The sequence below is a fragment of the Notolabrus celidotus genome, chromosome 12, assembly GCF_009762535.1.
Source record: "Notolabrus celidotus isolate fNotCel1 chromosome 12, fNotCel1.pri, whole genome shotgun sequence".
NCBI lineage: Eukaryota > Metazoa > Chordata > Actinopteri > Labriformes > Labridae > Notolabrus > Notolabrus celidotus.
In genome coordinates, this window is record NC_048283.1 from 21,170,851 (window position 1) to 21,197,205 (window position 26,355).

The 26,355-nt window shown below is 38.6% G+C and overlaps 1 protein-coding gene across 1 annotated transcript; it reads left to right on the forward strand.

Annotated features, from left to right (window-relative positions):
* The first annotated feature begins 3,399 nt into the window (after positions 1 to 3,399).
* macc1 (MET transcriptional regulator MACC1) lies at positions 3,400 to 11,712 on the forward strand. The gene is made up of 5 exons (XM_034698119.1): positions 3,400 to 3,512; positions 6,442 to 6,563; positions 6,663 to 8,698; positions 9,269 to 9,457; positions 9,560 to 11,712. Exons 2-5 carry the CDS (start codon positions 6,449 to 6,451, stop codon positions 9,761 to 9,763), a joined length of 2,544 nt encoding a protein of 847 aa, XP_034554010.1. The 5' UTR covers positions 3,400 to 3,512; positions 6,442 to 6,448; the 3' UTR covers positions 9,764 to 11,712.
* The last annotated feature ends 14,643 nt before the right edge of the window (positions 11,713 to 26,355 follow it).

Genomic DNA, 26,355 nt, shown 5'->3' on the forward strand with positions numbered 1-26,355 from the left:
GAATTCCAATTAAATAAATTAGGGTTAGCTGGCTTTGGTGAACTTTGATCCATTTGAAATATGATCACAGAGTAGTGTGAAAGAAAATATGTGACTTTACTGGTATGTTTGATATATTTTGATACACAACAGAACAGTTCCTCTCTTCCTTCAGAACAACATTCCAATGAAATAAGCTGCAGAGAAAAGTAATCAGAAAAAAATCAATGAAAAGTGTACTAAAGTAATTAATTGTATTAATGTGTTTCCAAATGTGTTCATATAATTTTAGTCATGGGGAAGTGGAATTTAATTTTATTGTGTTGGACTTATTTTATATGGAATAGGTTCTCAGTAATTTGCAGAGTGTTCTGTTTAATCTACAGTATAACTGTATCTACACTTATATAGGAAGGTGTTTCATAGTGGTGAAGAGATTTAAGGACTAAAAACTGCACTTGGCATAATTGGGGTTGAATATTGTGCATTTCAAAATACAGACATGCTTTTCTTTGATTCTATTAAGACCTTTGATTTTAAGAGGAAATTTAGAGGCATGAGAAAACAAACAGTGGAAGTTATAAAGTTAATCTTCCTTCAAGCATTGACCAAAAAAAAGACCTTGACAGAGATATAAAAACATTACATTGATAAAAAGGTTTAACTGTTAAATGCAGCTCTTAATGCATGCTTAAAGCAGGGGTTCCCAAAGTGTGGGTCTGGACCAAGCGGCAACCTCCGGTCTCAAACTATGAAGCCCATGCGGAAGTGTTATAAACTGCAATTCATCGAGAATCCACATGAGGCTGGCTGCAGGAACACTGGAAACCACATAAACACCAATTCAAATAAACATTGCAGCATTAATAAACATGTTTACAGCCTGGTTCAAAAAACGGCTTGGCACTATGTAGCTACTTTCTCTCTCGACACACACTGTACGGGGGTGAATTTTCTTCTAACGCAACGGTTCAGAAGATATTAAGATTACGAGTTTTTGCCCAAATAAGGACATGACTGACTTGACTCCCGGACGGGAACACATAGCTGTTGGCTAGGAGGCTCAAACTCCGCCTCTTTACGTCACACTATGCCTGGTTGAGTTCCGCATTTCCAATATGGCTGCCGCCGTCGATTGGCTTCAAAACAGCACTCAGGAACAGATGGGTGACGTCACGGATACTACATCCATATTTTATACAGTCTATGGTCGGGACCCCCTGTGGGGTCATGATGTGTCTTACAGAATTGTATTTTTTTAAGTAACCTAAAATTTTACCCACTTAGGTAGGCTACATTACCCAATAGGTGGGCTATTTTTCTGCAGACCAGCTAAATGAAGTATGAAGCGACATTTCATCATTACGAGAGACAGTGGGGGTCACGAGTCTTTGGCACCTATATTTTGGGGGTCCCAGGCTGAAAGGTTTGGGAACCCCTGTCTTTAAGGAGCACTACAGCTTCATCATAGGCTCTATATTCCCTTTATAAATATGACACATTAAGCAGCCTCCTTCTTTTGCAATATGAACTATGTTCAGGAACGGATGTGCACAATCATTGAACATGGCAGGTAACGACTGTGTTCAGATTTTATTGACCGTTCCATGTTCTATAATAGGAGAATACATATTTTTAGCACCGAGGAATGAGCTTATACAGGTTTTAATTCACAGGCAGTGCTTCTTCTTAGAACTAATTTATATTTCTTTGGGATCTTCTAATCTAAAATTCAAAATAATTTCAAAAGAAAAATTCCAGGATTTAAAAAACTGTGCTATTGATATTCTCAAAACAGCCACAAGAGAGCAGGGTTTGTTCACAAGTCTGTCCTCTCCTTTAGATAGTTTGTTATCTGATAGTGAGCTGAAGTTACAGATTGTTTTGTGGGGGGATCTAGAGAAGAGGTAAATACTTAGTTTCTCATGCATAGAACTATGAATGCGAAACAGATAGGCAAGTAGCAAAAAATAATATATTTGTCATATGATTTACATAATACTGTCAGTTCTGTTGTGAGAGTCCAGGCTACTGCATTAGATGGTTATGAATACAGAATTTAAATCATGTCTTCATATTTAGGGTTTGAAATCTTGAGAGTTTAATTTGCAAAGTTATCAGTTGCTGCACAATCAGCAAGCTTCAAATATTTCAGACACAGAATGAATCTCTATTATGACTTATTTATGATTTAAAAGTGTGCCACATGCATTTGGGGTTTCATATCATGTATCTAAAGATCAAAAGGGATGCAACAGTCTCAGTTATTGATCTATTCAGGCCTTCAGCCCAGTACATAAGATAGCACTGCTTTTTTCTTGATGAGATCAAGTTCTGTATACCTCTCAGTTGAATAAGGCTTTGATCTACCGTGTTTTAAATCAACAGAGACGATGACACACAGAATGAACAGAAATAATGGATACCAGAGCAAAAAGAGTAAGAAGCACAACTTCAAAAACTATAGCAGCACCCGTTTGTTGCCTCAATTCCACCAATGTGTGGACTGCGAGTGCTGTTTTAGTCGGCTTCTCTAACCCATCACTGCTCCCTGTATATGCTTGAGTTGGCTGGACTCTATCCGTAGGCTACATCACTGGCATGTCCTTGATTATAAGGAGATTCTTAACTTGCTTCCCTTGTATTTATTTTATTTTTTAACTGTTCCAAAACTGAAAAATAATTTATTCATTTAAAAAATACTGGAAGCTACAGTCTTCGCTCTGTGACCCAGTCACAAAACTTGCTTTTGTTTTCAGTCCCCAGAGTGCATCTTGAAATGGGTAAAAAGAGTATTAGATATGCTGCTCCTGCAGCCTGGAGCCTGTTGCAGGAGAGCCTGGGTTTGAGGGAGCATGTCTCTTTAAGCGTTTTTAAAAGCAGACTGAAGGCTTTTGAGGAAGATGCTTTAGTTTTTAAATGCTTTGACTGATAACTTTTGTTCTGAAACCCATGATATGTTGTCATGTTTTAGAATTAGGTGTTGTTGGTCTGTAACTTTTCTGGAATGTGCTGCTGCTGATCTTGGCCAGGACCCACTTGAAAAAGAGATTTTTAATCTCAATATGGTTTTCTCCTGGTTAAATACAATAAAATAAAAATAAAATAAAAATAAGTATATTTGACTTTTAATTCATTTTAGGCTAAATTCTAACAATAAGCATTAGCTGTGTTTTTGAGTGTATCTCTGTCAAATGAGTAACTTCCAGTCTGTGCCACAGCATGCTTATCACTTCAGTCAGACTCATGTCGATACTGCCAAGCCAAGTATCGCTCAGTTTCAGGTGTTGTAAGTCTCGTGCGTAAACAGAGCGGTGCATTCTGGGTATTGTAGTTCCTAATTACGAGAGGCCACTCCTCCGTCGGGCTTCCTGTGCGTGTGTTAAACTCCCAGTCCCAAAATGCTCCGTGCCCGAGCGCAGTAAGAGTTGTAATGAGAGGAGCAGGTACGCCCTAGAAAACAAGTGTAAACGATAGTGGACTCTTTCCCTGCCAGCCCGCTCAAGTAAATACACAACCACCTCGTGCGGACGGTGAGATCAAACTTTGATTACTTTTCTCGCATTGGGTGGATTTTTATTTTGTCGTGTTTTCATAATAGGAAGAGTCAGAAATGTATCATTATTTTTAAAAAGTGTAACTAGCCTGTACTCACCTCTTCAGCTGACAGTGTCTTTGCTGTGTTTTTGTCATAATCAGTTTTCTGGATCAGCCTATATATAGTTGCGAATGTAAGATTTTTTATAAAGTAGTTTCACCTCATTGAATATAAAGGTAAATTAAAAACACGAAGAAGATCACGATTGAAAGTGATTTATACAGAGAAGGGTTATAGTTGTAGGTATGGAATCACAGTGCACAGTATGGAGTCTTTCATGCTGTGTTTAATCCGAAAATAAGTTTTGACTGTCTTCATTACAGTGGCACTGCACTTTGATCATAGCAAGACGCACTGAGAGAAGAGACTACTGTGTCGTTGGCTTGACAAGACCAACCTGTTTTTGTGCACTGGTGTAGGAAACTACATTATTAATGACTGACTCACTGTGACATGTCATGAATGGGTAGTGTCCTTTTACGCAAACAAGTGACAGGCTGAAAAGAATTTTCAGTTTTGGAACAGTTTCTTGTGACAGACAGTAAGCCTGAGGCCCACTGTGCTGAAGGAAACATAGTAGAGATTGAACAATGCTTTAACTCTTATGTCTTTTGTTGTCTGGGTATTGGTTTGGCCATGTGTCAAAGCATTGTAAATTATGCTTATTGAGATGCTTATAGCTTTGCATAACTAATAAAGACAGTAATGGAAATTTTGCTGTAGAATCTCTGATAACCCAAGACACGCTCAAAGTTTTTGTTCCGAAGGAATTTAACATACTGTCAGTTGATATTAGTGTTCTAAGAATATTATAGTAAGGATGCATGATATTATCGGCACATTCTCGGCCGATATTGGCTTTAAAATGAACTATCGGATATATCTACCGATATAATTAACCGATAAAATAATGCTCTGCTGCACACATGTTGGGCTCATGTTTTAAGTTAAATTTGAATTTAAGAAGCAAGCTGTAAGGTACATGTAGCTGACTAATTTAGGCACATTTACTGTCAAAGAGTAAACCATTTTATTTAATTTGGGTTTAATTGCTGTACAGTTGCACTTTCCACATGTTCCCTGTGAACAGAGGTCAGGTTTACTTACTATGTCAAATGTGAAATTGGCCAAATTTGCCCTAGTTGTGGGAATTGTTATGATTGTCTCAGGGAGAGCATCATCCAAATTTTAAGTTTTAAGTATTTTTCTTATTTTGCACAAGAAATTAATATTACATAACAAATGTGTTAAGAGTATCACCATAATACTGTACGCTAATTCCAATACAGAAGAGAATTGATCTCTGCAATTAGGTGTGCCGGAAAAAATATTGGTATCAGTAATCGGCTAAATGAGTTGTAAAATATCGGCATATCGGCCAAAAATCCAGTATCGTGCATCCCTAATATTATGGGGATATTATTGTAAAATAACTATCATGTCTTATTACCATTATTATGATAACAATATAAAGTGTGATAGTTAAAAACTCAAGTTTATCAGCTTGAACTCAGTTTCTGTAGGTTTGATGTTATACATGTTTTACACGTTACATGTGTTTGCAACATGTCCCTGCTGAATCTAAAATAAATCTAAAAAGCTGTTTATTTATGATGACTATTATCTGACAGCATCAAAGTGGTGTGAGAGGAATGAAAAGTAAACCCATACAAAATTTTAAAATGTGCACATGCTGAGTGAGAAAGCATTGCCTGTTTACATCAAATAAATTGTCTTATCCATTGAAAAAATCCACTATGGCAATGTGTTCACTGTGAATGCTCATAATAATAGAATGGTGACTGACCAAAGGTTTGTTCAATTCTGTGCTGTTGCCTCTGTGATCTATTTCCAGCCAAATAACTCCACTCTATAGTAACAATGTAAAGTAGGGCAGGATGTAGTGAAGACATACTGCTAGTGTTAACACAGAGTACAGGCAGATTTACAATAGGCCAACTGTATAACCTTACACACAAATTCTCAAAATAACTAACACATATTATATTACCAGATTATTGCCATTTCATAGCCTGTTTACTGTGACAAAGGAGAACGGTTACCATCAAATATTTATAGGTGCAAAAAGTGAAAGTTTGAGATTTCTTCTCTCATTAATCTAACGTTAATATTAAAAATGTTTGATGTAGACAAGTTATTTCTGTTAAGTGTCATGAGATAACATTTATTAGGAATGGGCAATGAAGATGGATTGATTGACTGAATAACATTTTAAAATGAAAGTTGATCACACATTTGCTTAATTGATAGTCACTGCCTGATGCAAATGTGTACAGCACTGTTAAATGTTGTCCTGTTGTGTCTGCTTGTGTCTTCCTTCACATTTCCTTATTGCTGCTTCCTGACTGTTTTGCTCCATGTATTTTATGTCCATGGACACTTTCTCAAAGACGGTCATATCATGTCCTCATGTAGCTTTTAGTCATTTTTAATCGTATGGTGCTATTTGTACTTTTCTTTTCTTCTCTTTTTTGTTTGTTTGTGTTTTGGTTTCTCCTCTACCTTCTTATCTTGATCTTATTTTACTCTATTTTATCTTTGTTTAATCTGGATCTTTTTAGGGAGCCTTTTTAACATCTAGCAAGGGACTACGGCCGTAAACTAGCCTTTTGGCTAATTCTGGCATATTTACAGAAGTGTTAATTAATATGCACTGTCCTTTTAAATAATAAATTTTAAAAAAATGGTTTCAGCTCTAGATAAATTAAAAGGAATACTTTATCAATCAAATATATAGGGTATTAATTCAGCTCTTTTTCAGGACCCCTGGTTGTATTGTTTACAGAATTACAGATAAAAGCTGCAGGTTTTAGGAAAAAACAATGATGTTTTTGTGTTTACAGATGAAACATGGCAGCTGGAAAAGCAATGTCCTTCCAACGTGTTGGGAGTCTAATGCGGAGTAGATCTGAGGGGACGCTGATCGATCTGAATGACAATGCCTCAGTTAATAACAACCTGAATGGTAACACTTCTTCGTCAATATTAACAATCTCTTTCCAGTTCTGAAAACCTGTTTGATAATGCTCACAGATGTCCTAACCAAATCCTAATATTTTCACAGGTGGGTATGTGACACAAGTAAAAAATAATTCAGAGTGGCCACTTTTACAGCCAGAAGCTGCACTTCTGCAGACGAAAAACCCCTTTTGGAACAAGCTGTCAGGATCAAATCCTTTCTTGGATGACATAGTGCATAACAGTACGGACAAACAAAATGCCAACACATCAAATGCAAAACAAAGCACTGAAAAACAAGTGGACACAAATAATGACGATGTCATAAGCACGTCTTCAGATGAAGGGAACGTGGGAAACTTTCTGGAGAATAAACACAAAGTGAGCAACAGATCCGGGAGATGGAGAAGTGCTTCAGACATTCTGGATGATCTGGAGAGAAAAGTGCCAAAACAAGAGAACTGCTTCACACCACCTGGGCCGGTTCTGAATCCAGATTTTGAGTGGCTGAAGAATGACAGAGAGGCTTATAAGATGGCCTGGCTGAGTCACAGGCAGCTCACACGCTCATGTTTGGACTTAAGTCTGAGCCCAGGATGGGCTCAAACCCAGGCATCAAACTTCCAGATCATCTCCAAGATCAGCCATGCTGGAGGTACAGTTCAGTTACCGGACTCTGACATCAGGATCCATATACCAGAGGGCCATGTTCCTCCTGGAGAAGTCCAGGAAGTTACACTAAAAGCAATGCTAGACCCTCCTCCAGGACTCAATAACAACTATGTAACCACCATGAGTCCACTTCTAGAGGTCGTCCTCAGCAACATCAACATAAAGAAGTGCATCTCTCTGGATATTAAACTGTCTGGAGAGGTCAAGGATGATTCACTGAGTCAGGTGATGACGACTGTGTCCGGGCTGGTGTCCAATAAAAGAGACGGACCATATCTTAAGGTGAACGACTGTTTCATTCACAAGAACAAGATGCAGATGAAGGTGCAGGACTTGAAGACACATTTTTATGTGATTGCAGTGGCAGAGGCCTCTGCAATCCAGGCCCCTGCTACATCAGTTTGGGATTACCTTGACCGTCAAATCACAGTCGCAGTTTACGGTCCAAGGTACATCCATCCATCATTCAAGGTTGTCATAGTGGTTTGCTGTCATGAGGACGTTCCCCCCAAGCTTCCATTTTCAGCTATCAGTAAAGGGAATAAAAACCTGCCTCCGCTCATTCTGCAGCTTTGGGGAAAACACCGTTTTAAACCTGACAAACTGAACAACCTAAATGTAGGAATCAGCCTCGCAGACTCCATGTTTAAAATCCAACCTGAGGACGAACTGAAAGAAGTGAGGCAAAGTCAGCTCAAAATAGGCACAGTTCTGCATCTTCCAGTCGCAGTAGCATTTTCTGGTAATACAGAAATGACTCCATTCAAACTAGATCTAGATGTGAAGGATTCCAGTGGGTCCACTGTGGCACATTTCCCAGTGCCTTCCCCTCCTGCAGCACCCAGCAGATCTGAAAAGCGAGTTCATAAGCAGTCAGACAAGCGGATTGAATTGGCAAGAACTGCACCTATTCCTGAGGAAAGTGGTCCAGATTTACCCAAATTTGCAGACAGACCTGTGAACCTACAGTGGTACGGTGTAGCTCTGAAGTCAGTTCTTCGTCAGCCTCGTGTAGAGTACCTTCTGGAGTACTTCAAGGGGGACACAGTGGCTCTCCTGTCCAGAGACACTGTTAGATCTGTGGGTAACTCAAAAGTCAAGGAATGGTACATCGGATTCCTCCGAGGCAGGACTGGTTTGGTGCACTGCAAAAACGTCAAGCTCATAACCAGAGACCAAGTGATAGACTTCACCGGGATTCACATCACCACAGAGGTCCTCTTGGACAACATGACGCTGCCCTTCAAGAAGCTTACTTACATGTACTCTGCCATCGAGACACTGGTCACTGAACACATTAGCAGCTGGAGAGGATTTGCTGATGCTCTAGGGTACAGAAAGTTGTCTTTGGACTCCATAACACGGAGGTGTGCTGAGACTGAGGCTGATAAAGTGGCCAGTGTACTGGAAAGGCTGAAGGAAGACTGCCACGCTGAAAGGACCAGGAAGTTCATGCATGAGCTCATAGTGGTAAGTCAAGGAAACAAAGCTGAGATATTTTTTTCTATCAAAATCAGAAAAAAAAATTCAAATGCACAGACAAATTACTCATTCTAGTTACACCTCACTGTATATAAAATATATAAAAAGAGTGGGTGGAGTGCAGGTTTCTTGATCTCTGAAGCGTTGTGGTTTCAATTTTAAGTCCAAGTGTCCACTTCCATTTCTGGGTGTACAAGCTATAAGTAGGAAAACAGTCTGTATGGAGAGCAGGATAGAAAGAATGCATGGGTTATAGAGCATCCGCGGTCATCCAAGAATAATTATGCATTTCATTGATCTCCACAAACGGGCATCTGGATATAATAGCAGCCAATAATCTGGTTGTAAATGTCGCCTCTCACCCCTAACTCAATTGTTGGGTCTCAAGTTACTAGTCAGACTATGAACAATGGAAAGGACATGGAAAAAGTAAGTCTTGACCTCAAATCCTTTTTTCCTGAACTGAATGATCCTTGGCTTTAACAGAAGCCCTGACAAAAACTGTGGGGTTTGGAAATTGTAGCATTTGACAGTTCCTCTCTGTGTTCATCACACCAGGGTCTTCTGAGGATGGATTCAGTGAATCTGGCGGCCCAGCTGATCCAGAACACCGTCATTCTGTCCACTGCTGTGGAGCTGGGAGTGCGATGGCGGGAACTTGCTGATAAGATGGGAAAACTGTCCAGTACTCAGATAGCTGGCTACGAAGCACCGCACAGAGGGAAGACTGGAGAAGTTGGTTCCCAGGTTGGTATAATGTCATACATTAACACAGCCAGAAGACAATGATATATAAGACATATGACGGCCAGCTTGCTATACTCATTTTTATTTCCTGGTCTGTTTCAGTCGATGTGGAAGCCCGCCTATGACTTCCTGTACTCCTGGAGTCTGCGCTATGGAGACAGTTACAGGAACATGATCCAGGATCTGCACCTGTTCCTGGACAAAATGAAAAACCCTGCCACCAGGCAATGGAGGCAGCTGACCGGTGCCCTCATCACAGTGAACTGTCTTGATATCTTTAGAAACTCTGCATATCCCAATGCCTAAAACATAATGAAAATACACTCTAGTGAGGACAGCAGTATCCACGCACTAGAGTCACAGAGACAGATGGGTTTTTTTCATAGACTTCTACTAAATGCTGGTTTATACTTCTTATGCTGTGATCCCGGAAGTGCTGTGAATGCAGGAAATGCATTGCCGGCAGTCAGTCAGCGTCCATTCTACACGTAGTTACACTTTGGAGGAGGAGCTACATGTGTTGGCTTCTGCATAGGCACAGGAGCTGCATAGGTTATGCCGTTGATCTGACACAGAAGTGTAAACCAGGCTTAAGAAGTGGGTGTATAGATCTTGATATTAAATAGAAGCAAATGTGGATGTGCCTTGAAGATGAGTTTTTTTTTCTTTGAAACAATGGAGAGATTGCACTGATAGCTGAAAGAAATCTAATTGTATGATGCCAGGAGAAAAATGACCTTACATCTCAGTTTAGATTCTTAGATTTATCTAACAAGTTTACGGCCTCTTAAATCTTGCAACCCATCAGCTGTGGGAGCAACACAAAGTTTTCGGAGGCTTTTGATGTAGCCAAAAAGAAAATTCAAGGCCAAGATATCCTTTATTTTGTGCTGCTCATTGTTAACAGTCCCTCTAGCAACTTGAGAGTGGAGTGGAAGTAAGCAGTCGACATCTATGACTGGGTTGTTAGCTGCACTTAAGAGAAAATATGATTCTATTATGATTAATATAAAGCCAGTTGGATCCAGGATTGTTTTGGAGCAGATATATTTAGCTTGTTCTGCTCTCATCACTGCTGATAAGACTGCTTTCTTGCATAAAACAAAAAAAAGAGAAAATGTGTTACTGTTAATAATGTAGCAAGTTGCCAGAACTCTAGGCTTCAAAATGGGAGTTTACAAACCCATGGGTGACGTCAAAGTGGCTACATCAAATTGTTTTACTCAGTCAGGGGCTTGTTACACAGAAATAATGTTCCAATGTTGTCATTTGACTCTTGTGTTGTCTTTTAGTTTTGCCTGATTTGATTTATACTCATTTATACACCAAGCACAAAAGACAATTTATTGAAATTCACAAGGTACTTGCACTAAAATTTTAGATCTCACTTAGTGAATGCAAAATATTTTGTCACAAATTTTGAGATGTGAAGGATTGTTACTTCATCTTTAGAAGTGTCCACAATACTTTTTTAATATAGGATGAAGTTTTGAAGTAAAATGTAATTTTGGTGCATAATTTACAGTCCAGTGTGGAAAAGCTGTTCTTTGGATCAATACTGTCAGCTGATGTATCAACGTTCGGAAACCTCTTTGGTCTTTTAGTAATTTAGCCAATATATTTACTGCACTACAAATCTACATTACATTACACAGAGGTTTTCAAATTGATATGTTAGTATGTTTCTAAAACAACACTGCCTAAATCCTCACTTCACTCCTTCATGGGCCCTGTGAAAATATGTATCATTGGGACTTTGAGGTTTTAGTTTTCTGTCAGATGTAGTGTGTGGCTAACATGTCATGGACAGGAAACCAATAAATGTGAACACTTGCTAACAATGTCGATGATTGCAGTTCTGACATTGATCTTCAGTAAGGTTTGTAAGAATGTTTTACCAAAGTGAACGTTTCTTGATGCCAGTAATGGAACCGCAGAGATTCTACTGTATAAGTGTCATAAACTATTGCTGTCTTAAATATTATTGTATTTGATATTTTTTTACTGTATTGTAATGTTTTAGATATATACAAAGCAGATTTTTTTAAAAATATTATTCAATGTAAGTAACCTATTAATTGTGTTGACATTTGTTTGATGTTTTTATGGTCACATTGAAATCTCATCATTTAGAGTGGTGCCATATACAGTGTGCAATGCCTTCAGGAGCTCAAATGATTGATACAATATTTTTAATGCTGAACCCAGATGTGTTGCTGAAGACATAAAGAATAAATTTAAACTGAATAAAACTATACCGTCTGACTATCTTTTATTGCATATACTAATCTCCCTGTCGTCACGCAGGAAAAAAACATTGGCATCTTCTTATTTATAAATGCATCCTAGGACTACTTCCTTCTTACCTCCTCACATATATTGCACAAAAGAACTCAGGATCTCATAATCTTCAATCTCAGGATCTTTTATTACTATCTGTTCCAAGGGTCAGGACTGAACTTGGGAAAAAGCCCCTCAGGTTTGCTGCTTCCTCGACCTACAATGCCTTACAAAAGGATCTAAAACTGTCTGATATGATATCTTTGAATGCTTTTAAGTGGTCCTTAAACGACTTGGAGGCTGAAGCATCTGTCTGCAGATATTTTGTTTAAATGTGACATGCTGTTTTTCTGGAGGTACCTGTTGTGTAGCTGTTGTATGCGTCTGCTATTTGTATTTATGAAAAATTGTAACTCTGTAACTGTGCTCCTGCCTACTGTTGAAAAAGAGATTTTTAATTTCAATGAGCATTTCCTGGTTAAATAAAGGTTATAATAATAATCATAATAATAATACATGTAGTGATGAAATAAGTAGTTTGAAGTGTCTCAGAATAAATTGTTTAAAGTACTGTAACCTTTAATATCGCAATTATATTTTCATAATAAACACTTGTAATCTTTTCAGCTGAGTGACACAGAAAAAATACTTTCCCCTCAAGTGTTTTTCATTGATTTTGTTTACTTTTCTCTAGACTGTTTGAATAAGCTAGTTTTAGCTGAGGGCATTGTGTGTTAGTTCTCTATCAAACAGAGAATGCGGAATGACGTACTGACATTTACACATGGAATGCACCTCAGGAAAAAACAATCAATGAGCAGTATTAGACAGCAGGCTGAACTGATTTAATCCTCAAGCTAAGAGAACAGTAAAAAAATGTTTTTTTGCTGAGGACCGATTATAAATAGCACCAGATTTTTTTTTTACCTTGAAGGACAAATCCCATATATATCAAAAATCAGACGTGTGGTTATTTGTTGACATCAGCTAAGGAATTATAGGAGCATTATTTCCAAACTTTTTCACACAGGAATAATAACGTATCATTTATACCATGGGTTCCCAGACTTTTCAGGCTGCAACCCCCAAAACATAGGTGCCAAATAGGGGCCATGGGTAAAATATGCAATTTTAGATTACTTGAATCATTTTTTTCAAATTCTGGAAAACTTCTTGTGACCCTCCTTTAGTGTCTCGCGACTCCCCCTTTGGGAACCCCTGATTTATTTAACAAAATCAGGGAACACACCTCATCATTTCATATTAAGCTTAGTGCGTGGATCATTTTCTGATCATGGCATAAACTCTCAGACTGACTTGACATTTCCTCTGAAACAAAAAAAGTAGTTTTGCAGTTACTGTAGTGCAGAGCTGCAGTGTAACTCAGCAAATCGAATCCTAACAAAGTGCATTAAAAGAGCCTTAAAAATTCAGAGAAAATGAAGTAAACTTGACCTTTTCATGACCAACTTTTGAAAAGAGCTTGATATGCTCAAGTTTGAAGCAGTGAAAAACTTTGTGTGCACTCCTTCTGATAGATACACAGCGCTGGTCTGTGAGCCCTGCTCTCACTGCATCCTTTTATTAGAGCAGACAATGGTTCACTGTTGAGAAGAGCGCTGACCTTGAGTGAGGGCCAGCTCAGAGGAAGGATTCTCTGTTAGTTTATCTACCTGATGCTCTGACTCAAACATACGACTCATCAATGACAAACTGTTCACATTAATGATTAAATATCAATACTGATCATTGCTGCTGTAGCTGTGAACGTCTAAGTTTATGACCACGACATCCTGTTTATTATAAATAAGTGTGAAATATAAGGAGTGACCAAAATGTGAGGCAGCAATGGTTTGTGATGTAAAAAAAAATTAGACCAAGTTAAATCATGTCAGAACTTTTTCCACCTATAACGGGAACAATTCAATTAAAAATGTTTAAATCTTTTAGGGGGGAGAATAAAAAATAAAAAATAAAAATAATGTGGTTGCATAAGTGTGCACACCCTCTTATAACTGGGGATGTGGCTGTGTTCAGAATTTACCAATTACATTCAAACTCATGACAAATAGTAGTCAGTATGCCTCCTATAGAATCCAGTACAAAATTCTCACACTTACTTAGAGATCCCTACACGGTCAGACTCCAGAATACTTGTCAGAACTCATTCACCCTTACCAGCCACCTCGCCCACTCAGGTCCAACATGTTACACCTTTTAACTGTTCCACGTACACACCTCAGCACTCGCGGTGACAGCTTTCCAGGCTGTAGCCCCTCGGCCCTGGAACAATCTGCCGACATCCCTGCGCTCTGCAGAATCTGAAGATGTTTTTAAGTCTACATTAAAAACCCACTTATTTAGGGAGGCTTTTAGTTGATTCTCAGAGAACTTTTAATGCTTTTAAGGATCATGTAACCTCTGTAATTTGTATGTTGCCTATCTGTTTTATCTTTCTTTCTGAATGTCTTGTCGTTGTAAAGCACTTTGTGACTGTTGTCTGTGAAGAGCGCTATATAAATAAAGTTTACTTACTTACTTACTTACGTACATGGACCACACCATCAAGTGGAGAAAATATTGCATAACAGTGACATTCAGAGAACTGGACATCCCTCCAAAACTGATGAAAAGACGAGAAGAGAACTGGTCAGGGAGGCTTCCAAGAGGCCTACAGCAACATTAAGGGAGCTGCAGGGATTTCTGACTAGTAATACAATCAAAAGGTGCTTCAAAAAATGATTAGTTAAAGGGTGTGTACACTTATGCAACCACATTATTTTATTTGTATATTTTTTATTCTTCCCCCTAAAAGATTAAAACATTTTTCAATTGAATTGTTCTTGTTATAGGTCACATTAAAGGTGGAAAAAGTTCTGACATGATTTATCTTGGTCTTAAGTTTTTACATAACAAAACCTGGCATTTTAACAAGGGTGTGTAGACTTTTGATATCCACTGTATATGTTTGAATGTTAACGTATGCATGAAAATGCACAAAAATGCTGAAGTCTACGTCAATCAGTGTGTCTGCACTCATTGCTGTGTTAATGTAGGATAGTAATATGTGTTCAAATGTACTTGTAATTTTAAAGAGCTTTTGCTGTAACCACGACACAGAGGGTGAAGCACTGATTCTACAACTGGGAACAGAGTGAGACAAATGAAAAACATTTGAGACTTCCCATTTTAAAACAGACAATGCCTTTTTAGATCTCCATTTTTAGGATGCAGTGAGGCGTCTAACTTTGTGACTAATGAAATGTGACCACTTTTGTTTTAGGAGCCTTTTATAGCTGCAGTCTGAGGGTGCAGAAAATAGTTCATTAGGATGAATGTGGCTGTCTGTACAAGGTTTCACATTTGTGCAGACAGAAAATATTTCACTTGGCTGATTTCTGACCCAATTTTGGGGATATGACCATCTGAAGGATTTAACTTTTGAGTGCAAAATTGAGCATAAAAACTGAATAATGTACAAAAAGTACAGAGATATCAAAGTCACAAAACCAAAGTAAACTTTGATAAGTCTTTTTTAAATGCATGCAAATCATGCAGACCTATTAATTCATAGAAAACGTTGCAGCATTTTAAGAGCATTTAAATGTGAATAAGAATGATCATACATCTAACTACTTTACCTTTTTATATACACACTTTACAGCTTGTTCAACAATTGTTTTAACTCCCTTAAAGCTGCTGTTGGTAGGAATGGTGTAAAAAATGTTAGTTTTCTGCCGGGTTTGGAGAAAAGGTCATAATACCCATCGGTACTCATTGGTAAGTGAAGTAATTTGAGATTATGGCGAAATCTCTGTTCTCCAATTCCTTTGTATCAAGCAATGTTAATATTCCCCTCGTTCCCGTTATGGCGGACCAATCATAGCTAATCTCCAATCCTCCGTCCTGATTGGTCAAGTGGCGGCCCCACTACGTCACCCTGATTAGCTGGGAAGCCACTACTTCCTCATAGAACGTGCACAACAATCTTTTGTGGGCAAGGTTACGACAGTAGAGAGGGGAGGGGTAGTGTTGACATTTGAAATCTATCTCAGAACTGATGTTTATATCACGACTACCAACAGCAGCTTTAACTCAATAAACCTGAGTAAAATTGACCATGAAATAGGTCAAAGGCAGTTGTTTAATTAAAGATGGAGGTGGACACCAAGGTTGGTGCAACTGGCACTATAAGCTGCAATAACCTGCCTTTAAGTCAACACAATAAAATATTACCTGGGCAGACAACACTTAGTGGTGTACAAACTCCATAGCAACTACAGCCCACATTTCAAATTAAAACAGAGCTTCACAGTGTCTGAAAAACCCTGTATTTATAAGCAGCACACACAATGTTTTAACTATGGATTTTTTTTTCTGTTCACCTGTCCAACAGTCCTTGTGTTAGCAGCTACTCCAAGTCTTGACTGTCTGTCCAAGTGTCCCCTCTGAAAAACAATCAAACATTGTGTACTTAAAAAGGCTCATCATGCACAGTTTATCGGGCATTCGTGTTAGAACTGAAAAAAGGCCTCACACACCTCACTGAAGGTTGACAAACACCTGACAGTCTCTGCATGAATATCTTAGCAGTCAGAATGCTAACAAGGCCAAGAATGCACCTGTTGGTCACGCAATAACGTGGGTAAGCTTGTTTTTTGTCACTTGGTGAGCTCGCTGGGTGGTGCAATAAATTGGCGTTTTGCTGGACTAGTTTCAACTTTTTCTATCAATACAAAGGCCAAGTAATTCTTACACCAAGCAAAGCCCAGAATGACAGGAATCTTCATTCAAAAACTGGACAATCACATGCCCCCGTGCAAGTTAACTTTTTCATTAAAACTAAAGAATTAGAAAGTGATTGGCATGAGTACAGTGACACTTCTGTGTGCGTGGAGCATTTTAAAGTGCTGCCCTCTTGTGGCTATACAAGCAATTGCAGTTTTTTCTGCTGCAGCATCTGGTTTATTGCTTTCTTTATTATATCCAACATGACTTTGTTTTTACTCTGAAACTGACCTGTTCTTGGAACATAAAAAATTAATCTCACTTGAGTCCAAGAACTTAGAAAGACTTTTAAGATTAAGTGCACTTGAAATCAACATAAGTACACTTAAAACAACTTTGACATGTTGTCTTTTTTCAGCTTCAAATAGAGCTTTTGTCATACATCTTTAAAGAAGCATCAGGGCCTTTGTTCATTGTTGCTAAGGGCATTATATTCTGAATGACTCATTTCCCTTGAGAAGAAGACTATTTTTGGTTGTCTTTTAGTTTTCTGACTTTTACACAGTCGCTCCAGGAAAATAAACTTGACCGCAGCAGAGAGACCACAAAACTTTAACTAAAGCAACTGCTTTTTTTGACATACCACATTGACTCATCCTCTTTTGGAGTAGGCTGCAGTTAGAATCATCTTTTGTGTGGACAATTGTCTGTCTTATTTTTGCTGCTTCTCTAACAAAAGACCATACCCTAAAAGGGCCGACTCTATTGGTGTGCTTAAAACTATATTTTATGATTGAAAATTATAATTTAGATATTACTCATCACTCAGATCATGTGTTTGTCAACAGTTTCTCCAGACTGCTGTTGTGTTTCTGTGTGCCAACCTGAGCCACTGCAGCTTCTCATCACACATCAACACATTAACACATCCTTATCACCGTCACTCCTCCTGCCTTCAAGCATGAATATATTTCAATCTATTACGGAAAATACACTCAGAAATATATTTGGTCCCCTAAAATATTCTCACTGCACAATCTGAAGTGCAGCCAGCAAAGAAGGCATTTCAGAAATGCACACAACAAAGAGACTAAGGTTTGCTCTGCTAGGTTCAGGGCAGGCATGTCCGAAGTACGGCCCGGAAGCCAATCGCGGCCCAAGGTCCATTTGATTATGGCCTCAAGCTTCCATCTTAAAATGTGTTATTTATAGCACAGAAATTAATCACATTCTGAATCATCTGTACATTTGCAGTTTCTTTCAAGCACACAAACAAAACTAAAGTCAATCCAGAATGTCTCAAAAAGCTTCATATGGACTACTTTTATAAAGCCAAAACTCTGGATATTCTGCAAGAATATAATTAGGAGGAAACACAAGAACCCTTAAAGGTGACAGGTTTTTCAAATTATTGTTTTTATCATGATGTGAAAAAGTTCTTGATGAACACTAAAAGTTCAGAGGACACAAAAGAGGACACAAGACAAGATCAAAATTAGGAAATTGTGCAGAAAAGGCAACATTTGGTGAATAAAAATAGTTCAGAATGAAGGACAAGAATTATTTAGTTCTTAAAATGTTGTCTGCTGGTCAGAAAAGTCTTAAAAACAACATGAAATAGAAGTGTGATGAAATCCAGATCGTGATCCTGCCATAGAAAATAATCATACAATATTTTTCCCACATTGCCCGACCCCAATGAAAAACTTTTTCCTCCAGAAGAAGAAGATAAAGTTTGTTGATGTTTACTAGGCTTGTGGAGAACTGAGGACTACCTAGTTACTGATTTATTCAGAAAAAAATTAAAATAATTGTATTAAATAGAGATTTCATATGTAACTTTTATGATTCTTAAGTCTCAGTAGGAGCCAATGGCCCTGAGGTATTCTGACAACATCAAATGTGGCCCTCACAAGTTTGGACTTCACTGGTTTAGGGTAAGGGTTAGCATATCTTATGATATATGTTCTGGTTACTTCTTGCAGGGTAAAAACTCACAACAGATTGCACGTTAGCATCCTATTTTTCATTGGGACAATTGACACGGTGAGACCTCACAGTAGAGCCTCTCTCTGCTGCTCGATCAGCTCTGCTGATCCAGGAGGGATTAGGGAGAGATTGGCAGGATTTTCTTTTCTTTTCTTTAGGAGGAAAAATGCTGACATTTCTGTTTGGCCTGGCTCTTATCCAGGCTGACAGCCAAGAACACTTATTTTTATATACATTTTGTACAGTAAAATATGGGTGTTGTATAAAACCAAATTATGTTAACATTTTTCATATTATGGTGATACTAACTGTATTATCGGTCTACTTAAAATGTTTAGTTTTTACAGTTGCATAAACAAAGATAAACTTAACTTTGGAAGGCCCGCACAAATAACTGTTCTCAAACTAAGTCATCACTTTGTCTTTACAAAGCTTTTTATTACTTATTTGCAGTAACTGAAGTAAATATTAAATTCAATTATTACAACACAAAATGCTTCAATGTATCTCAAAAGCAGTACCTTGTCTTTGATTTGAACACCTTTAACTATGGAAGAACCACTTTTAGCCCAGTGGATGGCGCCATTGTATTGATGTTGAGTGAGTTTTAGTGCTTGCCACAGAGTTAAGTTTTGAGTTAAATCTTAAGCCCCTTTCTTAACAAACACATATTAAATGAAATGTTAAATGTGAAATAATAAATATGTATAATGGTAACTTTGAGTGTTAAATGAAATTCAGAAATTATTTTATATAATTGAACAAACAAACATGCATTTCTTGAACTTTGCTTTACTTACAGTAAAACATTGCATATCATACCTTTAAAAAATGATTACAGTAAGAACATACAGTAAATGCAAAGAGTTTTGTCAATCTTTTAAATATGTTTTTAACAGGAGAACGAAAAAAAATATATTGTATTTAGGGGTACTTTTCAGTTGTTTTTTTTACCCTATTCAACTCCTTTTAACATGCTTGTACATCTCATATACATACACACACGAGAATAGTCAGAGTCCAAACAGCTGAACCGTGATTCCTACAGCCAGCAGCCAGGGGAGCGATCCACAAATCACTGTTATGAACAGAAGCATTCCTCTGTCCTCTGGGGTATATAAGGCTTCATTTGGTTTGCCTCCATGATATATGTTGAGGGCAAGAAGTCATTTAGCTTTCAATTTATTAGCCTGGTGATTTATGCACACTGCAAAGGTGCTGCTGGTGTCTCCTACACCCACTCTCCCTTCGCCCTTTTTCTCATTGCACCTTAATAATGTGGTAATGGATGATGTGAAAGCCGAGAAAGTTCAGCAATTAGAAAAGTCAGAGAAAAGGTTTGCAGTTTTTGTGGCTGAGCTTCATTCATCTTTGGTGCTTTACTCACTCACAACTATATTCAGTTCACTAAAACAGCTTCTTAAAACTGGACTTTTAATGGCAGTTTTTGCAAACATGGATACGTAATGTTCCTGCAAAGTCTTTATAGAATGCTAAAATCAGAGGTGTTGTTTGTTCATACAGCACAGATGCAGACTCTGTTGTAGTTTTATAGATTTGGTAGTAGTTCTGTCTTTCCATCTTTAGCAGAAAACATTTGTGGTGTTTGTTACAAGGTGTCGATTGTTGCCCAGAGTTCGATGCCTTTATGCTGACTAACAGCCTGCTTGGAGCCTCCTCTCATGAACACCGCTGGGAAGGAGGAAGCTCTGTTACTAAATGACTCACAGAAAGAAGAAAAAACAGAAAAAAAAAACAACCTGGAGTGTTTGGCAGCCTTCACTGTGACTTTGTGAGTAATCATCATCCACATCCTCACTGTGCTCTCACTCTCACTTTTTCCATCAGCCAACCTCACGGACAGACAGAGGAGGGTTACGTCATCACGAAAAAATCAAGATAAAGATTCGGGAAAACAAGAAGACACAAACAAAACTTCAAAACAGTCCCGATAAACATCCGAGACAGCATCTGCATCTCAGACCACAAAAAAGTCTAGCGAGGTTTCTTTGCAGTCAGCGGAGTGATGGCAAAGTCCTTCCTGGCCTATTAGCAGACAGTTTATTTATGTTGATGTGATCACTTCCTATGAGGCAGTAAGAGGTTTTGTCAGGTGTACCATGATAGTGTGGGGGAGGTGCTCAGAGGGTGTTTGCTGACAGGTCTGATGTACCAACCGTGACATTCCCGGTCAGTCAATAATCTAAAAAACAGATGTGGGAGGGCTGGGAATCAGACAGGGGAATGTTAAGGATTTCAGCACATCATTGTGATAATGAGCCCCTCACTTTTGGGCCTTGGGTAATCATTTAATCTTAAGTGAAATCTAATGACAGATTTTGTCCCATCCTCAGACCTCAGAGAGTGGAGCTAAAGACACTGTCAGGAGCGTCTTTCAGACTTGGACTGCTGAAATTTCTAAAAATATTCAGGAGCTTTACTCCCAAACCCTTCAAAGTTTCTCTTTCACACATGCCCCTCCTAGCATGAAGTCTTCCCTGGCTGACAAGGTTGGGTAGTGGGCGAGTCTTGGGAAACGGGATAATACAACAAAAGGACGCTGTGATAGCCACAGTGTAATGTTTACAACATGATAGCGAATGATGCGAAAAAAACTCTGACACTATCATGACAGTTTTTATATCTATATCAATGTTAGCTCATGGACAGATGTGCAGATATCTGTACTGTTCTCATCTCTGAAATGGTTCTCCTTCAATCTCAGCTGGTTTTAGTCATTGTGTCACTCTCAGGGGTCCTCTTTGGTCATGATTTAAATGTCATCACCCCCACCTGCTCGCTCACTGTGAATTTTCCTGAATACTACCTGCTGCGTCCTCTTATCGGCTCACCCTAACTTCACACCAGAGTTTTACAGAGCAGTCCATTTGATCTTGGAATTTGAAAACTCCAAGATGCCTTTCAGATACGTCACCAAGAATGCCCCCTGACGTCAGAATTCTTATTTGGGAATTTTGAGCAACTTCAATAACCCAAGCTCCAAATCCCAGATGGCTTCTCCTTGCAGAAACAGTAAAGAAAGCCTACTTTAAACAGGGTTTATTTGCAACTTAGTCTTGTTCTGTGAAATCAAATCAATCACAACGATAGTACTGTGCAAGTTCTCTCTGTGGACATGTAATTGTTGCTTTCGCCCACAAACTATCACATAGTGTGTTGTCATCACCTGGAATTGGCTAACAATGCAAACAACAACAGGAGCTAATGGGTAAACACATTTCCGAGTCGTTTCAGCTTGTAACTGGAACGGGGTCAACTCCAATCTGATGTCATTCCCAGCTCTGACATCTGACTCTCGAGGTTAATGGAACGTACCATTACTAAGTAGCTTGCAGGAAATAGTCTGGGTGAAACTTTTGTCTGTTTTTGTTCAAACAAACGGCTCGCCTCGAAAATTTCAGAAAGCTTTTGGGAGTTTTGTGCATGTGTGAATACAGCTACAGTGACTACCACATTAGGTATGTTGTATTCAGCTCCTATATCAGGGAAAAGAACTAATACCAATTATATTTTATTTTTATTTCAAGTCAAAGTCATGACTTTAATAAAGTGTGTTTTTCATTTGCACTGCATAGTAGCTCGCTACATCAAATCGACTATACTGAGGAGAAATTGAATTTAAGTCTGTTGAAGAAATACCCACTGTGACTTACAAAGTGTCATATGTTGTATGATCAGATTACTCATGCTGATGCATGAATGAGTCAGCAGACTTGTGACTGTTGTAAGTGGTGAAGGTTTTACTTCCATACTTCCAAATAACCGACAAATGTATCATTGTTGACTCTTGACAAACAACATATATGACTGTAAAACAATGGTGGTGGTGTGAACTGGTCCCAGTGGATTTAGGGTATGGACCATAGACTGCATAAATAATGAACGTAGTACCCGTGACGTCACTCATCTGTTCCCGAGCGCTGTTTTGAAGCCAATCGACGGCGGCAGCCATATTGGAAATGTGGAACTCAACCAGGCAAAGTGTGAGGTAAAGAGCCGGAGTTTGAGCCTCTTAGCCAACAGCTATGTGTTCCCGTCCAGGAGTCAAGTCAGTCATGTCCTTATTTGGGCAAAAACTGGTAATCTTAATATCTTCTGAACCGTTGCATTAGAAAAAAAATTCACCCCCCGTACAGTGTGTGCCATTAAAGAAATTAACTACGTAGAGCCAAGCTGTTTTTTGAACCAGGCTGTAAACATGTTTATTTCTGCTGCAAAGATCGGCTTTTTTGAATTGGTGTCTATGTGGTTTCCGGTGTTTCTGAAGCCAGCCTCAAGCGGATTCTCGATGAACTGCACTTTATAACAGTGCTTTAATAACTGCTAACAACTGATCAAGGATAACAAGTTTTATTTGTGCAGCACCTTTGATACATAGAAGTTACTCCATCTCAAAGTGCTGTACAGGTAACGCAAGGGGTCACACGCTAACAGCATTGATTATGCATTATGGTGTATTTTTTTATTTAACCTTTATTTAACCAGATAAAAGACCCATTGAGATCGAGACCTCTTTCGCAAGGGTGACCTGGCCAAGAGAGGCAGCAACATACGTCATAGTAAACAAAACAGACAGATAACAACGACAACAAACATTAAAATATAAAATACAAGCAATTTGATAAAATAAAAAGCAGAAGTTATTTTACAGTTACAATTTAAGAACACAGGCACTGCTCGAAGGATTTCCGTTGTCGTTTTCTTAAGATAGAGCGGAAAGTTTCCAATGAAACAAGTGCTGACAGTTTCAGTTCAGATTGGAGGGCATTCCAAGCAGAGGTATTAATGCAGTTGTTCTCAAAGTCCTGGGACCCCTGGGGGTCTGCGAACCATAGCGTGGGGGTCCATGAAATAATTTGAATACATTTCTAATAAATTATAAAATTGTGCTGTGTCATTACAAAACAGCATACACCATTGTTATGATACCATTTGGTGGCTCGAAGGGATATGTGAGTCTTGCTACTGTTAATTTTCTGAAAGCGTTTAAGATCAATTACTTGAAAAGTATAAATGATGTCATGTTGAGTCCACAAGGAATGAAATTACCCTCTGTTTTAAAGTATACAAGTGGGATTTACTTGATTCAAATTGAAGTGTTATCTGTTTATCACTATGGTACAGGTCTAGAGTATTTACATTGATATGTTTTACAATACAAATAGTTCCAAGGGCATCTAAGAGTGCAAATGGTAGTAAGCATGTGCTTGAGTGATGGGAAGATCGGCTCTTTTCAGAGAGCCGGCTCTTTAAACTCGGTTCCCAAAGAAGAGCCAGCTCTTTCAATGGCTCTTAATTTAGGATCTTTTGCAGCCATATATTTTACCATAACTTTGCAAAAAATAATGGTTTGTGTTGAAAACCCTTTTACGTACGGTGTTTTTATGAGAAGCCTTATAATTGCCCAATTTTGTGCATTTATTCTGTTACAAAACCATTCTCACCCTGATCCTAGGGTTAGGGTTAGGGTTGTGATTAGGGTTAGGATTAGGATTAAGGTTAGGGTTAGGATAAAGGTTAGGGTTATGATTAGGGTTATGATTAGGGTTAGGGTTAGGGTTAGGGTTAGTATTAGTATTAGGATTAGGATTAGGGTTAAGGTTGGAACCAGAACTAAACTTTAGCAAACAGAACCAGAACCAAACTCAAGCAAACAGAACCAGAATCGAACTAGAACCGAGCCATAACCGAACCAGAACCGAACCAAAACCAAACCAGAACCGAACCAGGATCGAACAAAAACTCAAGCAAACAGAACCAGAACCGAACTCAAGCAACCAACTCAAGCAAACAGAACCACAACCAATCTCAATCAAACAGAACCAGAACTAGACTCAAGCAAACAGAACCAGAACCAACTCAAGCAAACAGAACCAGAACAAAACTCAAGCAAACAGAACCAGAACCAACTCAAGCAAACAGAACCACAACCAATCTCAATCAAACAGAACAAACAGAACCAGAACTAATCATCTAATCAATATAGTGCAAAATCAAGTTCAATATTACCCTTTAAATTCCCATGCACAAGGTTTAAATTACTGCTGCTTGTTCTCAAAATCCAGACACCTTCCTGTTACCTGCTCTTACTTTAAGAATTTCCGGCAGATGGTGAGAATAACTGTAAGCTGCAGGTGTCTTCACTTCACAACAGAGAGTAATGTCTTTAGCAGATGAGTCTGCATGATCTGAATAAAGTCCAGACAATTCACCTCCACTCTATAACGATGGCATAGGATGTCACCATGGTGTATAGGAGGTTATGTTGATTGTACGGACAGCTAGATCAACTAGTTGTGAGACATCAAATAAAACCTCAACTTCAGTTCATTGTAAGAAGAAATATTGACATCTTGAGGAGATTCCCAGCTGGGACGGGATGATCACCCAACTTCCACATTGATGAGTCAAAGTAAACAAACCATGAGCAAAAGAAAAAGAAAAGCACTACACTCAGCTGTGAGTGATGAGATAAATCCCTCACACGAGAGTGTCTTTTTGGCTAATTTCTGTCAACCCAAAGAGGGGAGAACAAGCAGGGCTTAAGGGTTCCCATTCCAAAAACAACAGAGCTGGAGAGGTAGCCTATTGTGTCCTGACAGATCGCTCTGACTGAAGGCGGAGGAGGAGGTCGCCTCTGACTGACACACAGGGAGGAGCAGAGGTGAGCAGAAATCTGGGGGAGATGGGAACACAGCTGCGGTTCAGAGGAGAGTTAGTGCTGTTACCTCATATTATTTAGGACTGCTTGCAGAGGTTGTGTGAGTGTCTTTGAATTTATGTGCTGCAAATGTTTAGGGCTGGAAGTTACTTAAATAGACTCTGAGAGGAGATGTGGAATTTGTCTAGCTAGCTAGCTACCTATTTAGATAGCTTCAAATGATTTACCTTTCTAGCTACCTTATCATCTATCAAGTCATCTTCGTATCTATTTCTGGACAACTATTTTGATAGCTGCTTTTTTATCTATATATCCAACACACCCACCTTTCCATCTACACACCTGCCTACCAAACCCACCATCTATCTCCATATTCTAAGTAGCATACATATGCAAAAAGTAGGTGCATACACATTTAAAAACCCACTCATAGTGAAATACAAGCACACACTGTGAAATAATATAAAAATTAACTTTAAAAATATAGCCTTTCGTTAAGCTAAGATATTAAAATGACAGATGGTTGCACAAGAGAGCTCTATTATGAAAAAAGTGAGCCTGGTCTTGAGAAGAAAAGGCAAAACTTGTATCCTATCTATCTATCTATCTATCTATCTATCTATCTATCTATCTATCTATCTATCTATCTATCTATCTATCTATCTATCTATCTATCTATCTATCTGTCTGTATCTGTCTGTATCTGTCTGTATCTATCTGTATCTATCTGTATCTATCTATCACACCTCTGCCCCTCATCCTCCTGTAAACTATTCATCCTCATGTGCAGCTGGAGAACTCTGTTTGACCTCTCCTCTCCTCACAGAGCCCTTATTAACAGGAACTATGGCAAGAGTCCTGCAGCACTTGCGGTCCCAAATGAGGAACAACACTAGACTACTGACATTAAGCAGCTCAACACTAACATAAGTCAATGTGACATGCATGTTACGTAGCTTCTCCAACTGGGCTATAAGCCACAGTTAGACACTGCTGTTGAATTCCTCACTGTTACTCCTCATTTTATTGTTTCATATTTGAAGCATGAGAGAGGACATTCCAACCAGGTGGTCTTCTTTGCCAAGTCAGAAACACTGGAAAGATGACACAATGAAATGCAAGCTAGCTCATCGAAGCGTAACAGAAGCATATTAAAATAATTTATTTACCTGCAATGTATTTCACCTGAAAAGCTGTTTTGCATGTGGGCATACTTTTG